Source organism: Pseudophryne corroboree, chromosome 2 (assembly GCF_028390025.1).
Source record: "Pseudophryne corroboree isolate aPseCor3 chromosome 2, aPseCor3.hap2, whole genome shotgun sequence".
NCBI classification, from domain to species: Eukaryota; Metazoa; Chordata; class Amphibia; order Anura; family Myobatrachidae; genus Pseudophryne; species Pseudophryne corroboree.
The window spans coordinates 598,179,524-598,194,522 of record NC_086445.1 but is presented as its reverse complement, the minus strand read 5'-3'; the positions used below and the strand labels follow the sequence as shown (position 1 = coordinate 598,194,522).

At 47.6% G+C, this 14,999-nt stretch overlaps 1 protein-coding gene and 1 non-coding gene across 10 annotated transcripts in view; both read left to right on the top strand.

Annotated features, from left to right (window-relative positions):
• Positions 1–14,533, top strand: part of GMEB1 (glucocorticoid modulatory element binding protein 1) — a 78,145-nt gene extending 63,612 nt beyond the window's left edge. For all 9 annotated transcript variants that reach the window (XM_063954664.1, XM_063954663.1, XM_063954668.1 and 6 more), the window contains one exon: positions 13,715–14,533. In XM_063954664.1, the coding sequence (XP_063810734.1) occupies positions 13,715–14,241 (527 nt within the window). In that variant the 3' untranslated portion in view covers positions 14,242–14,533. The remainder of the gene's footprint in view (positions 1–13,714) is intronic.
• LOC135052857 (U2 spliceosomal RNA) lies at positions 3,803–3,988 on the top strand. The gene has a single exon (XR_010242314.1). It is a non-coding gene; the product is annotated as a U2 spliceosomal RNA (small nuclear RNA).
• Positions 14,534–14,999: the final 466 nt, after the last annotated feature.

Here is a 14,999-nt window from a genome sequence, read left to right as displayed (position 1 = left end):
CAACGGTAAGTTCTTACCATAACGTTCATATTCTTGTATTTTGTGACAATATATAATTTATTTTCCTTTCTGTAACTTTAGAATTATATTAGCTATGCAGCAGCTTTATTGTCACATACATTTATGAAACTTGTTAATAGCTTTTTTTAGATTAGTTGTCTTGAAAAACTTTTGATTTATTTACAATATTCAGTGTTAATAAATGTAATTGACTTGTTTGGCAAAAAGAAAAACTTTTGAATGTAACATACTGCTGTCTGCAGAGATCCAACAAGTCTCGTTATCTTTTTGCTTTAAAGGGTCCCCTCCCCTCATACAGTTCCTTTTTTCTCTATCATCCATCTGGGGGACGCTGCGCACTTACACTTGGGTTAGAGTGTGTGAGTATGGAGTTTGGCACAAGCTATGAAAAGAACGAACTCCTCCCCCTCTAACCCCTCCCATCAACCCCCTGTTCACAGGAAGCACTCCTCAGTTTTAGTTTTGTGCCTTGGAGTGAAGGCACACTTTTCTTTGCTCCTAGCTTTTAGTTAGGTTTTATTTCTAATTGTTTTCTTGTTTGGTGTTTAGTCCCTAATGTTGGCGACAAACACATCCAGAGTGAGAATAGTTAGGTTAGAGAGCTTCTGTGAGCTCTATTTCTCACTCTGCACTGCCTCTGGGGAGTCACTACACCGCTGAGGTCCCTGGGTCTCTCCCTTCCGGCTCACAGAATTCGAGGAGGCACTGGGTCAGGTAGGAACAGCCTCAGCCTACTGAGGTAGTGCTGGGCTGTGACCCTTCTCATACTAGCATGACAGTCCCTCAGAGTGAGTCCCCCATGCTGTGTGTCTGCTGGTTGTATGTCTTCTGTGCCCTGGCTGGGTCACTGTAAGGGCTGTATGTGGTTGAGGGGCGGCTGCGCTGACTCCTGGGGCTAGCGGTGGCCAGGGGACACTGAGGGCAGTATTATAAAGTGTCTCAGGTCCTGGGCAGGAGCCATTTTGTGCAGCTTCTTTGCTGCATACTAAGTCCCTCTCTCTGTATTTCTTCAGCTATGAGGCAGTGACGCAGCACACTAGTGCCATACTTGCCTACTCTTGAAAAGTAGTTTCAGGGAGATTGAGGGAGCGCCGTTGAGAGGGTGTGTCATGTTCCAGTCAAAGGGGCGTGTCTAGCTCCACCCATGGGCGTGTCTGTTTCCACTAAGGATTGTGTCCTGCAGTGGCAGGGGAAAACTACAGTACGAAGAGCAGCATACTGCAAAGAGTTATATAATATGTATATAGTGAGTAGGGTGCAGAGGGTTATATAATATGTAAATAGTGAGTAGGGTACAGAGGGTGTGGGGTGACAGGCTGTGAGCGGGTGGCAGATTGTGTGAGGTGATAGCATGTGAGCAGGGGTAGAGGGTGTGGGGTGACAGGTTGTGACTGTGAGGCAGAGGTTTCTGTGACCGGGGGACAGAGGTGACAATATTTTTTATTATGGGTGCCGGGCTGTGACTGTGAGGCAGAGATTTTGGGGTGATGGACGCTGACTGGGGGGCAAAGGGTGTGGAGTGATGTACTGTGACCAGGGGACAGAGGAGTTGGGGGTTGCTGACTGGGAACCACAGACAGAAGGTATGAGTAGGGAGAGGAAGGTTGGGGACAAACTACAATAAAAAAGCAAATTTAACAACTCTCACAGATAAAAAATATAATCACCCGTATTACCCCTGAGAATGGGTTGGGGGGTTCAGGGTGACACACAGAGGTAGAGGGTGTACAGTGTGTCACACACGGGGGGAGGGTTAGGGAGTATAGGGTATCACACACACACCATCTATCACACACGGGGAATGGGGGTATAGGGTGACATACACACAAAGGTAGCGGATACAGGGTGTCAAACACTGGGGGGACTAGGGGGATACAAGGTGACATACACAGGGGTAGGGGAGTACAGGAGGTCACACACACACTGGTAGAGGGTACAGGGGGTCACACACACACACACACACACACACACACACACACACACACACACACACACACACACAGGTAGGGGGTACAGGGGGGTCACACACACAGGTAGGGGGTACAGGGGGGTCACACAGCTAGGGGGTACAGAGGGGTCACACACAGCTAGGGGGTAGAGGGGTCACACACACGGGTAGGGGGTACAGGGGGGTCACAGACACGGGTAGGGGGTACAGGGGGGACACAGGTAGGGGGTACAGGGGGTCACAGACACAGGTATAGGGGCTCACACACAGGTATGGGGTATAGGGGCTCACACACAGATATGGGGTATAGGGGCTCACACACAGGTATGGGGTAGAGGGGCTCACACACAGGTATGGGGTAGAGGGGCTCACACACAGGTAGGGGGTAGAGGGGTCACACACACACAGGTAGGGGGTGCAGGGGGTCACACACACAGTTAGGGGGTCACATACAGGGCTATCAGGTTACTCACCACACTGTGTGCAATCAACATCGAGGTGAGCTGCAGGGTGTCACTGAGGGAGGCTGGCAGACCAGGACATAGGCAGGAGGATCTAGGCGGGACATGGTGGCTAGCTGACAGCACAGTGCCCAAGGGAGGAGGAACTGCTGCATCTGGGCAGCCCTTACCCAGGACCAGAGCCCAGATTTGTTACTGGCAGCAGCTGGTCCAGTTAGCGTTAGAGGCAGCCTCTCTCCTCCTTCTCCCCCCTCCACCCTTCTGCACGCTGGCCGGTTACTATTGCCAGACGCGCATCCGTTCTGGTGCTCCCCGCTGCTGCTGGCTCATTTCAGCCTAATGAGCTGCCCTGCCCTGGCCTGCCACCGGCCGCCCAAACGGAGCGGCATGTTTATATTATTGCTAGCCGGCTCCTTCCTCCCGCTGCAGGCTCAGCTGTGTGAGCTGTCCTGCGTGCTGCTGCCCGATCTCTGCTTAGACGGGCAGCGGCGTGTGACAGCGCAAATGCAGAGCCGCTGGCACCTTCCACCCGCCAGCAGCTCTCCACAAACCACCACCAGAGCCGAACCCTAGGGGCACCCGTACTTGCACTACGGTCCTGCCAATCAGAGCTCCGCCTCCGTCACCGGCACTTTGGGACAGGCGCATGCGCAGTCCATATTTACAAAAAAATTTGAAAAACCGGGAGGACATGGACGGTTTGCGGGGCAGCGGGAGGCTCAGTTAAAAAACGGGAGCCTCCCGCTGAATGCGGGAGGGTAGGTAAGTATGACTAGTGCAAGAGTCCAATATGTATAGAGACCTAAGTTCTAGCCCAACTCTGGACAAAAACATTGTTATTATCTTTATTGTAGGGAGTTGCTGGGTGTTTTGGTGCCCTCAAACCAGTCTAAACTGCCTCACCCGATTAGGCCCTGCCCCCAGCAACACTGCAGGAAGCTCCTGATCACATGGCAGCAGCTCAGCATGAGGGGGAGCACTGTCTTTCTTTGCACTGAGATAGTGGGACTATTGCTGTGAGCAGTAACAAGCCCACAGGGTGGTAACTTTACAAGTGATCTGCCTATAGTATAATATACACAATAGCAAGTATTCTGGGACTATTGCAGGTTTCTGTACTTAGCCCAGCAACTATGCCAAATATACACATGATATTTGCTTGTTAGAATATCCTACCTGTTTTGTCATGCACAAACAATGCCCTCTCCTCACAAGTTATGGGCACTACAGTAAATATAGTGGCTATTACTGTGTTCAGCATTTAGTCCACCAAATTGGTGGTATAGCTTTATTCAATAGCTGGTATAGTGGGACTTTTACTGCCTCTATTACGTAGCCCACCAACTGCAACCAATGTGCAAGTGATAGTTGCTTATTATCTCTGCCTATTAGCAAAGTTCAGGTGTAATATTTGTTTTTATCAGTTTAATATCTGATACGCTCCCTATTTAGGGACCATATATCACATGAATTTTTAGTAAGATAGAAGAGGAGCTTGATCTGTCCACTTTATACATTGACCTGGTATTGCAGTGCGTCCAGTACCAGTACACAAATACCGGTATTGTCAGAGTCTGCCTTTGCTTGCACTATGACAAGTGACTGGTACTCTGTTTACTACTTAGCCCACAAACCTTGGTAAAATGTTAATGGCTGAGTTAATGTAAAATACTCCTTGGTCAATACTTTCACCTAAAGCAGTGATTGTTGGTAGTCTGTTTTCCTTTCGTTATTTCTATGTCAAGACACAAGACAGACTATTTATTTGTTTATTTTTTTCTTGTGCACTATGTACCTATAAATTGCCAAAATGGCTGCACAGAGCTAAATACTCCTTACGCAGCTTATACTGTGCAGTGAGCCAGGTCCTTGACAGACGCTATAGCTCAGTTACTTCAAAGGACAATCATTTGTCCTAGTTGTTAAGTTCTCTAGTTATGGTCACTTCTAAGGCAGGTCTTAATTTTATACTTCCTGGTGTCTGTCTGAGATGGCTACCTTAAGCAGGATGATTGTGTCCTCAGGCTGTACCGCCAATTGGCGGAGTACTACACCTCCCTCTATTTCGTTCCTGGTTCTGATCCACATTTTGAGGCTTTATCTCAGGAAATTAGTAAAATAAATCCTGTCAGGGAGGATGCTTCAGGATAGGAATAAGAAATAGACTACTGAGTTAATTGGTTTCCCCCTCTTCCCTCACGTTGGGACGATGTAGCGGTTCATGTTTCCAGGGTAATGCGTCTGTCTCTAGTACGCAATATTGTTGCTTCAGATCCGATGGCTCACAGTTACAGACAGTGTTTTCTTTATCCTTTCGCTGATGAAGAAGCTGACCTGATGGAGGTTCCACTAATTAGTGGACAAATCCATCATGTGGTGGCCTAAGATGACTGTCTTTCCTAAAGTACAGTATGTGACCTTGAATCACCGCAGATTGACAACAGTGAGGCGGTTATTAAATTGGTATTCATTCTGATAGGAATATTCCTATGCCCTATCCTGGCTAATGCATGGATCTTAGAGCGGTTGCAGATTGCATAATGCAAGTTGTCCATTATTGTATAAGATGATCCTTTTCAAATAATCCATTGACAGATTGGGTCTCTGAAGCTCTATCCTCTGTCAATGTTGTTTTCTTGGATTCTATTTCTATTCAATCCTGCATCTCTGCCCTGTCAATGTTGCCCATATATTAATTTTGATTGTGATTTGTGGAATTCTGCTTCCAAATCAAAGCGTGCCTTGCAGGCAGGAGCAAATGGCTCTAGCAGTAAGGTGTCTGCCTTCAGTATAACAGGTCATAGGTTCTCATTCTGAGTATGACTGCTAAAAAATGTGTTATTTAAAACAAATATCAATGAAATACAGGTTGAATATCCCTTATCCAAAATGCTTGGGACCAGACGTATTTTGGATATCGGATTTTTCCGTATTTTGGAATAATTGCATACCATAATGAGATATCATAGTGATGGGACCTAAATCTAAGCACAGAATACATTTATGTTTCATGTACACCTTATACACACAGCCTGAAGGTCATTTTAGCCAATATTTTTTATAACTTTGTACATTAAACAAAGTGTGTCTACATTCACACAATTCATTTGTTTCATATACACCTTATACACACACCCTGAATGTCATTTAATACAATATTTTTAATAACTTTGTGTATTAAACAAAGTTTGTGTACATTGAGTCATCAAAAAATAAAGGTTTCACTATCTCACTATCACTCAAAAAAGTCCGTATTTCGGAATATTCCGTATTTCGGAATATTTGGATATGGGATACTCAACCTGTATGTATTCACTTAGAAGGCATTTGTCCACCTGGAACTCGGACTTCCGATATGTCGTCTGCAGGGCTTATGGAGTCGGGTGGTCTGGTTCTCAGTGGGGGAAAGCCAACTTTCTCAGATTCCACTGGTCCGTTGGATATACCGAATTATATCATGAGCATATATTCTGAATCTTGGGGAATACGTACCAAGCAGGATTCTTTGTTATCCCTCTTATTTGCGTTTCATCCAAGAGACAGGCTCTAATCCTTGCAGTCTGTTCGCTATCCAACGCTGCAGTATTCATTCCAATCCCTTTCCCATCAACAGGGTCTTGGGGTTGTTACTGTTACTTTCCCATCACTGCCATATTTGGTCGATTGTTGCAAAAAGAGCTCCGTCTCATGCACCTTTTGTCATACACATCTACAGTGGACCTTGGTTCCGGATTTCTTACTTTGTGGCGGATGGTGTTCAGGGGTTTTCTATTCGACCCCAGGTATCTCGGTCTTTTGGCTGAGTGCAGGATTTCCAGACCAGAATACACTCTTTTCGCAGTTTCCTCAGGGGTCAGTGATCCATGGCATACACTTCCTCTGCAAGATAGAGGCGACTTTACAGGGGGCTCCATTATCCTGGTCTCATGCCTGGATTCTTCAATCTCAATTTCTATGTTATTAATCCCAGGCAGAATTGAGTTTACATAAACAGTTCAGTATGTCACTTCAAATACGACAATATCTTCGTTGGTGTCTACACAATCTGAATCTGACCCATAGGACTCCCATTTTCTGTCTTGACATAGAAGGTCATAACCACAGTCACTAGTCTCAGACGTTACGGTTTTGGGTTTCAACTTTGGTTTTCATAAACATTGAGGTCCGCAGTGGAGATGTCACTTCCATCTCCGGGCAATCCACGACGCCTTGGCTCCAGCTCAAGGCTTTCTACAAGTGCTCGATTTGGCAGCACATATACTAGAAAAAAAAAAGAAAAAAGAAAGAAAATTGGAACGATACAGAGAAGCTTAGCATGGTCTTGCATCCCGCATCCAGTCGAACTTCAACACTGCAGTGGCCTATAGCAACATGCACAGTGGCACTTGCAGCTGGAGATCCATCTGAACGGTATCTCACATATGCAGAGGGCGGAACTTTGGGTTCCGGCAATATCGGCCAGTTCCAGAATGGACAACGCAGACTTCCCGGGTTGTCATGCTTTTCTTCCCCGAAGAATGTGAAATAATCCAATAGGTTTTTCAGATTTTGATACACCTGTGTGTCAAGCCGACATCGACCTCTGGGCTTCTCGTCTCTGCAAAAAGGACTTCCCTGGTATGGTGATCGCTCCGGGGATCCTCTTGTGGCCATCATGGACGTCGTGTTAGCGCCTTGTCACTTTCATCTGGCATATTTGTTTCTGCCTCTGGCAAGATCAAGTGAGTGTTTCAACGCATTTGACCAGTGGCTCTTTCGGTCTAACTAAATCGCTCCGGATTTGCCTGTCGAAACTGCTCTGCAATGCTTCAGACCAGGGTGGCCAAGGCTCCTTATAGTGTACCTCTTCGGCCAGATCTTCACTTTCAAACTGTGTCATCACCGGGATTTGTCTCGTCTGATGGTGACGGCGTGATTGTGGAGAACAGCATCATCAGAGTAATAAGTTTACCTCAGTCAGTAGCCCTGACTATGTTTCAGGCTCGCAAACCAATCACAGTACCCAGTAAAACGTTTAATCTTTTGGTGCGAATATGCGGATGTTCGGTGTTTCCTTCGCAGCTTTTTGCATATACAGTTTCCCTGTGTAGCTCCTGTGTCTCCTTTCCAGCCTCTGGACTCTGTTGGGTGGCGGTTCCTTCCTCTTACGGTGGTTTTGTTTTCTTTTGCCCATTGCCTCAGCTCGGTGTGTTTCTGAGTTGGCAGTCCTTTACTGCAGTCCACCTTTGTTGGTTTTTCTATTGGGATAGAGTGGTTTTACATACAAAACTCTTCAACACAGGAGCTGTGGCTCAGCGCACTAATGCTAGAGACCAGTGTATATTGAGACCTCTGTTCAAGACAAACCTTGAACCGAAACATTTGAAGTTCGCCGTACGGACACGTTGTTAGTTCTTAGTGGTGCGTCCCAGCGAGGTTGACCGGTCTCTAAGAACGCTGAGGCTCGTTGGGTCACATCAGCTACCCGTCAGCCTTATGTGTCCTCTGCTGTTCCTGTTTCTGACCCTCTGCGGAATTGTGCGACTCAGGCCGTTGGGGCCTTCTGGGCTGTTCGCGGAGGTGCCTCTATTGTGCAGCTGTGTAGAGCGGCAACCTTCACAGGATTATATTGTTTCCATACTTTTGGTATGGGGGGATGCGATGCTTCTGTTGGGCGTCTGATCTTAGGGGCAGATTTCCCGCCTGTGTGCCCCCCCTCTTTGGCTTTCTTTGGGATATCACCCAAGTGTAAGTGCGCAGCGTCCCCCAGATGGATGATAGAGAAATTTGGATTTTTTACTTACCGTAAAATCTCTTTCTCTGAGTCCATCTGGGGGATGCTGCGATCCCTTCCCTCTTGTCTGGTTATTGATTGTTGGTTTTGTTTTCTCTCTCTCTCGGCTTTGTTAAACATTAACTGAGGAGTGCTTCCTGTGAACAGGGGGTTGATTAGAGGGGGAGGAGTTAGTTCTTTTCATAGGTTGTGCCAAACTCCATACTCACTCTAACCCAAGTGTAAGTGCGCAGCGTCCCCCAGATGGACTCGGAGAAAGAGATTTTACGGTAAGTAAAAAATCCAAATTTTTACTTCTCTAACGTCCTTGAGGATGCTGGGACTCCGTAAGGACCATGGGGAATAGACGGGCTCCGCAGGAGATAGGGCACTTTAAGAGAGCTTTGGACTCTGGGTGTGCACTGGCTCCTCCCTCTATGCCCCTCCTCCAGACCACAGTTTTACACTGTGCCCAGAGCAAGATGGGTGCACTGCAGAGAGCTCTCCAGAGTTCTCTGCCTAGAAGCATTTTTGTTTGGATTTTTTTTCTACCTTTTACTACTTTTTCACAGGGAGCACTGCTGGAAACAGGCTCACTGCATCGAGGGACTGAGGAGAGAGGAGCAGACCTTCTTGTCAAAGATAGGCTCTGCTTCATCGGCTACTGGACACCATTAGCTCCAGAGGGGGTGAACGCAGGTTCTTACTGGGCGTCCACCCCCGGAGCCGCGCCGCCGTTCTCCTCACAGAGCTAGAAGTACAGAAGTCGTCAGGCGGCAGAAGCCTTCAGCTTCACTGAGGTAACGCACAGCACTGAAAGGGTGCTTAAAAGAGAGGGGGGGGGGCACATAATTGGCGGTTTACATATTATACAGCGCTGCTGGGGAAAAACAATTTGTGTTGGTCTCCAGGGTTATTGCGCTGGGGTGTGTGCTGGCATACTCTCTCTCTCTGTCTCTCCAAAGGGCCTTGACAGGGATACTGTCTTCAGGAAAGGGGTTCCCTGTGTGTGTGTGTGTGAAGTGTCGGTACGCGCGTGTCGACATGTTTGACGAGGAAGGCTCGCTTAATGTGGAGGGGGAAGTGCTTGAATGTCAGGTCGCCGTCGGCAACGCCGACACCGGAATGGGTGGATATGCTGAATGTCTTGAATGCAAATGTCAATCTATTGCATAAAAGATTAGACCAGGCAGAAGCTAGGGATCAGTCAGGTAGCCAGTCCATGCCTGTCCCTGGGGCGCCAGGTCCTTCGGGGTCTCAGAAGCGCACCATATCCCAGATCGATGACACAGATACTGACTAGTGTCGACTATGAAGATGCAAAATTACAGCCAAAGGTGGCTAAGGGTATACGGTACATGATTATTGCCATTAAAGAGGTTTTGCATATTATTGAGGAACCCCCTGTCCCTGACATGAGGGTACACATGTATAAAGGGAAAAAGCCTGAAGTCACTTTTCCATCTTCATTTGAATTAAGTGACGTGCGAAAAGGCTTGGGAATCTCCGGATAGGAGACCACAAGTTCCCAAAAGGATTCTCATGGCGTATCCTTTTCCACAAACTGATAGGAATCTTCGCCAAAAGTTGACAAGGCGCTGACACGTTTGTCCAATAAGGTGGCACTGCCTTCTCAGGATACGGCTTCCCTCAAGGAACCTGCTGATCGCAGGCAGGAAATTACCTTAAAGCACATTCACAATCATTCCGGTACTATTGCTCGACCGGCTATGGCGTCGGCCTGGGTTTGTAGTGCGGTTGTGGCATGGGCAGATTCCTTATCTACGGAAATTGACACCTTAGATAGGGACGCCATTCAAATGACCATAGAGCATATCAGAGATGCTGCCTTGTATATGAGGGATGCTCAGAGAGACATTTGTTTATTAAGCTCCAGAATAAATGCTATGTCTATTTCTGCTAGGTGGCTCTTGTGGACCCGACAGTGGACGGGAGATGCCGATTCAAAGCGGCATATGGGGTCCTTGCCTTACAAAGGGGTGGAGTTATTTGGAGACGGCCTCTCGGATCTTGTCGCTACGGCTGGTAAGTCAAATTTCTTACCTTATGTCCCCCCGCAGCATACAAAAAAAGCACCTCATTATCAAATGCAGTCCTTTCGTTCCAATAAAAACAAGAAGGTACATGGATCATCCTTTGTTGCCAGAGGGAAAGGCAGGGGAAAAAAGCTGCACACAGCTAGTTCCCAAGAGCAGAAGTCCTCCCCTGCGTCTGCAAAGTCCACCGCATGACGCTGGGGCTTTCCGAGGGGAGGCAGATCTGGTGGGGGCTCGTCTTCGATTTTTCAGCCACGTCTGGGTTCACTCGCAGGTGGATCCCTGGGCATTAGAGATTGTTTCTCAGGGATACAGGCTGGAATTCGAAGACTTGCCTCCTCGCCGATTTTTCAAATCGGCTCTGCCGGCTTCCCCGTCAGAGAGGGAGCTAGAGTTGGCAGCAATCCAAAAATTGTATATTTAACAGGTGATTGTCACAGTTCCTCATCTCCAGCAAGGAGAGGGATATTACTCAACCCGGTTTGTGGTCCTGAAACCAGACGGTTCGGTCAGACCCATTTTAAACCTGAAATCTCTGAACCTGTACTTGAAGAGGTTCAAGTTCAAAATGGAATCACTCAGGGCGGTCATCGCCAGCCTGGAGGGGGGGGGATTGGATGGTGTCCCTAGACATAAAGGATGCTTACCTTCATGTTCTGATATTCCCCCCGCATCAGGCGTTCCTGAGATTTGCAGTGCGTGACTGTCACTACCAATTTCAGACGTTGCCGTTTGGGCTTTCCACGGCCCCCGAGAATTTTCACCAAGGTAATGGCGGAAATGATGGTGCTCCTGCGCAGGCAGAGGGTCACTTATCCCATACTTGGACGATCTCCTCATAAAGACGAGATCTCGGGAGAGGTTGCTGGACAGCGTGTCTCTGTCCATGAAGACGTTGCAGATACACGGCTGGATTCTCAATATACCGAAGTCCCAGCTAGTCCCTACAACGCGTCTGACTTTTTTGGGGCTGATTCTAGACGCAGACCAGAAAAAGGTTTTTCTTCTGATCGAAAAGGTTCAGGAACTCATAGCCATGGTCAGGAACCTATTAAAACCAAAAAAGGTTTCAGTGCATCATTGCACGCGGGTCCTGGGGAAGATGGTGGCTTCCTACGAGGACATCCCTTTCGGCAGGTTCCATGCGAGGACTTTTCAATGGGACCTCTTGGACAAGTGGTCTGGGTCCCATTTACAAATGCATCAAAGGATCACACTGTCTCCCAGGACCAGGGTATCTCTCCTGTGGTGGCTGAACAGTGCTCACCTACTAGAAGGTCGCAGGTTCGGCATTCAGGACTGGGTCCTGGTGACCACGGACGCAAGCCTCCGAGGCTGGGGAGCAGTGACACTGGGAAGAAATTTCCAAGGTCTCTGGTCAAGCCTAGAGTCTTGTCTCCACATCAACGTCCTGGAGTTGAGGGCCATATACAACGCCCTGCGTCAAGCGGAGGAATTGCTTCGGAGAAAACCGGTTCTGATTCAGTCAGACAATGTCACGGCAGTGGCTCATATAAACCGCCAAGGAGGAACAAGGAGCAGAATGGCCATGGCAGAAGCGACCAGGATTCTACGCTGGGCGGAAGGCCATGTAAGCGCGCTGTCAGCGGTGTTCATCCCGGGGGTGGACAACTGGGAGGCGGACTTCCTCAGCAGGCACGACCTGCATCCGGGAGAGTGGGGACTTCATCAAGAAGTCTTCGCACAGATCACGGATCGTTGGGGACTGCCTCAAATCGACATGATGGCATCCCGTCTCAACAAAAAGCTAAAGCGGTATTGCGCCAGGTCAAGGGACCCTCAGGCGGTAGCGGTAGACGCTCTGGTGACACCTTGGGTGTTCAGATCGGTCTGTGTTTCCTCCTCTTTCTCTCATACCCAAGGTGTTGAGAATAATACGAAGAAGCAGGGTCAGAACAATACTCATTGTTCCGGATGGGCCAAGGAGGACTTGGTATCCGGAGCTGCAAGAGTTGCTCGCAGGGGATCCGTGGCCTCTTCCTCTAAGGCAGGACCTGCTGGCGGAAATATGTTTCTTGGTGTGAGGCCAGAGCTGCTCCTATGGAGGAGTTCCATTTGGGCCGTCTACTCCACTTCCTTCAAACAGGAGTGACTTTGGGCCTAAAATTAGGGTCCATAAAGGTCCAGATTTCGGCCTTATCCATTTTCTTTCAAAGAGAATTGGCCTCTATTCCTGAAGTACAGACCTTTGTGAAGGGAGTGCTGCATATTCAGCCTCCCTTTGTGCCTCCGGTGGCGCCTTGGGATCTTAACGTGGTGTTACGTTTCCTCAAGTCACCTTGGTGTGAACCACTCAAAACTGTGGAGTTGAAATACCTCACGTGGAAAGTGGTCATGTTGTTGGCGTTAGCTTCGGCAAGACGTGTTTCCGAATTGGTGTCTTTATCACATAAAAGCCCATACTTGGTTTTTCACGTGGATAGGGCAGAGTTGAGGACTCGCCCTCACTTTCTGCCAAAAGTGGTCTCATCTTTTCATGTGAACCAACCTATTGTCATGCCTGTGGCTACACGGGACTTGGAGGATTCCGAGTCCCTGGATGTAGTCAGGGCTTTGAAGATTTATGTGACCAGAACGGCTAGAATCAGGAAGACTGAAGCATTGTTCGTTCTGTATGCGGCCAACAAGGTTGACGCTCCTGCTTCAAAACAGACTATTGCTCGCTGGATCTGTAACACGATTCAGCAGGCGCATTCTACCGCAGGGTTGCCGTTACCGAAATCGGTTAAGGCCCACTCCACTAGGAAAGTGGGCTCTTCTTGGGCGGCTGCCCGAGGGGTCTCGGCATTACAGTTGTGCCGAGCAGCTACTTGGTCGGGGACAAACACCTTTGCAAAGTTCTATAAGTTTGATACCCTGGCTGAGGAGGACCTCCTGTTTGCTCAATCGGTGCTGCAGAGTCATCCGCACTCTCCCGCCCGTTTGGGAGCTTTGGTATAATCCCCATGGTCCTTACGGAGTCCCAGCATCCTCAAGGACGTTAGAGAAAATAAGATTTTACTTACCGGTAAATCTATTTCTCGTAGTCCGTAGAGGATGCTGGGCGCCCGTCCCAAGTGCGGACTTCTTCTGCAAGACTTGTATATAGTTATTGCTTACATAATGGTTATGTTATAGTTTTTCGGTGGAACCGTGGCTATGTTGTTGTTCATACTGTTAACTGGGTAAGTTTATCACAAGTTATACGGTGTGATTGGTGTGGCTGGTATGAATCTCGCCCTTAGATTTACAAAAATCCTTCCTCGTACTGTCCATCTCCTCTGGGCACAGTTTCCCTAACTGAGGTCTGGAAGAGGAGCCAGTGCACACCCAGAGTCCAAAGCTTTCTTAAAGTGCCCTATCTTCTGCGGAGCCCGTCTATTCCCCATGGTCCTTACGGAGTCCCAGCATCCTCTACGGACTACGAGAAATAGATTTACCGGTAAGTAAAATCTTATTTTTTTTTGTCTCCCAGATCTCGAACGACAGTTGGAAGAGCAAAAAAAGCAGGAAGGCAGCCACTCTCCTCTCCTTCAGAATGTGGTCTTGATGCCTGTGAATACCCCTAAGCCACCAAAGAGGCCTCGACTTCAACGTCCAGCTTCTACTGGCACTTTGAGCACTCCTTCGTCACAGCCACAGTATACGGTGCTGTCTCCTCTCACTCTGGCTCCACTTGGACAGCAGTTCTCTATAGGTGGCTTGCGTTACACCACCGTTCTAGGCAAGACTGAGGGAGGGGATGCCCTTACTGTATTAACAGAAATGCACGAGTCTGGGTCCCTGAGTGGTGTTATGAGCCCTGTAGAGCTGGTTGCAATGGATTCAGGACTTGGTCAGGATGGACTTGGTGAAGAGGGCCAAACTATCATTCAGATAGACCCAGCGCCAGACCCTGAGGGAGGATCCAAGGTGATGGAGCTGGGTGATGGGAAGGTCCTAGGTGTTGGCCACCATGACGGAATGCATAATGTGGAAATTGTGGTGTTGGAAGACGACTAACCGCTGTAGCAGGCAGATCAGTGACTAGAGTTAATGTTTAAGTAACATTAATTTATTATATCAGGCCAGGTTATATTCTATTTTTATTTCAAGGGCTGTTTTTTTTTTCAAGTAGAGTAAACTAATGACAATTATTTTAGAAAAAGGAGATGGAGCCTTCATCTGCTGGGAAATGGCTTGACCCCTAGCCGTAGAAGTAGAAATGCAGCCTTTGTGTTTTCTGTACATAGTGTGTAAAAAGACTAAAGCAAATGTTGCAAATTACTTTTTTATTAAAATTACATATGTATTACTATAATCTTTTATTTATAAAGTGTGAAAGTCAAGCAGAACTGTATAATTGGAGTGGTGATCAATTGTTCCTAGATGTGCAATTTGGTTATTGCTCATCTTAAAGGGATTTGGAATTTATTACTCTATTTTATTTTTCTAATTTCTACATTATGGGATGGACGTTTGTTTTAAATATATCCTTGTTCTAGAAGTTTATATACTTGAAATGATGGTGTTAATAAGTCCCATTAGCAGAGTGCACAGTTCCACAGTTTGCTTTCTCTAGCATTTGATCATCTCCATACAATACTTTTAGTGTGTGACCTTATGGCAAAGGAGTTGACCTTGAGGAGCAGGCATCTGGATGATAGGTCGACAGTATTAGGGTTCAATCAGTAGGACATGGACAAAAGGTCTACATGGCAATGGTCGACACAGGGAAAGATCGACTATTTATTTTATTCATTTTTCAACTTTTTTTTTTT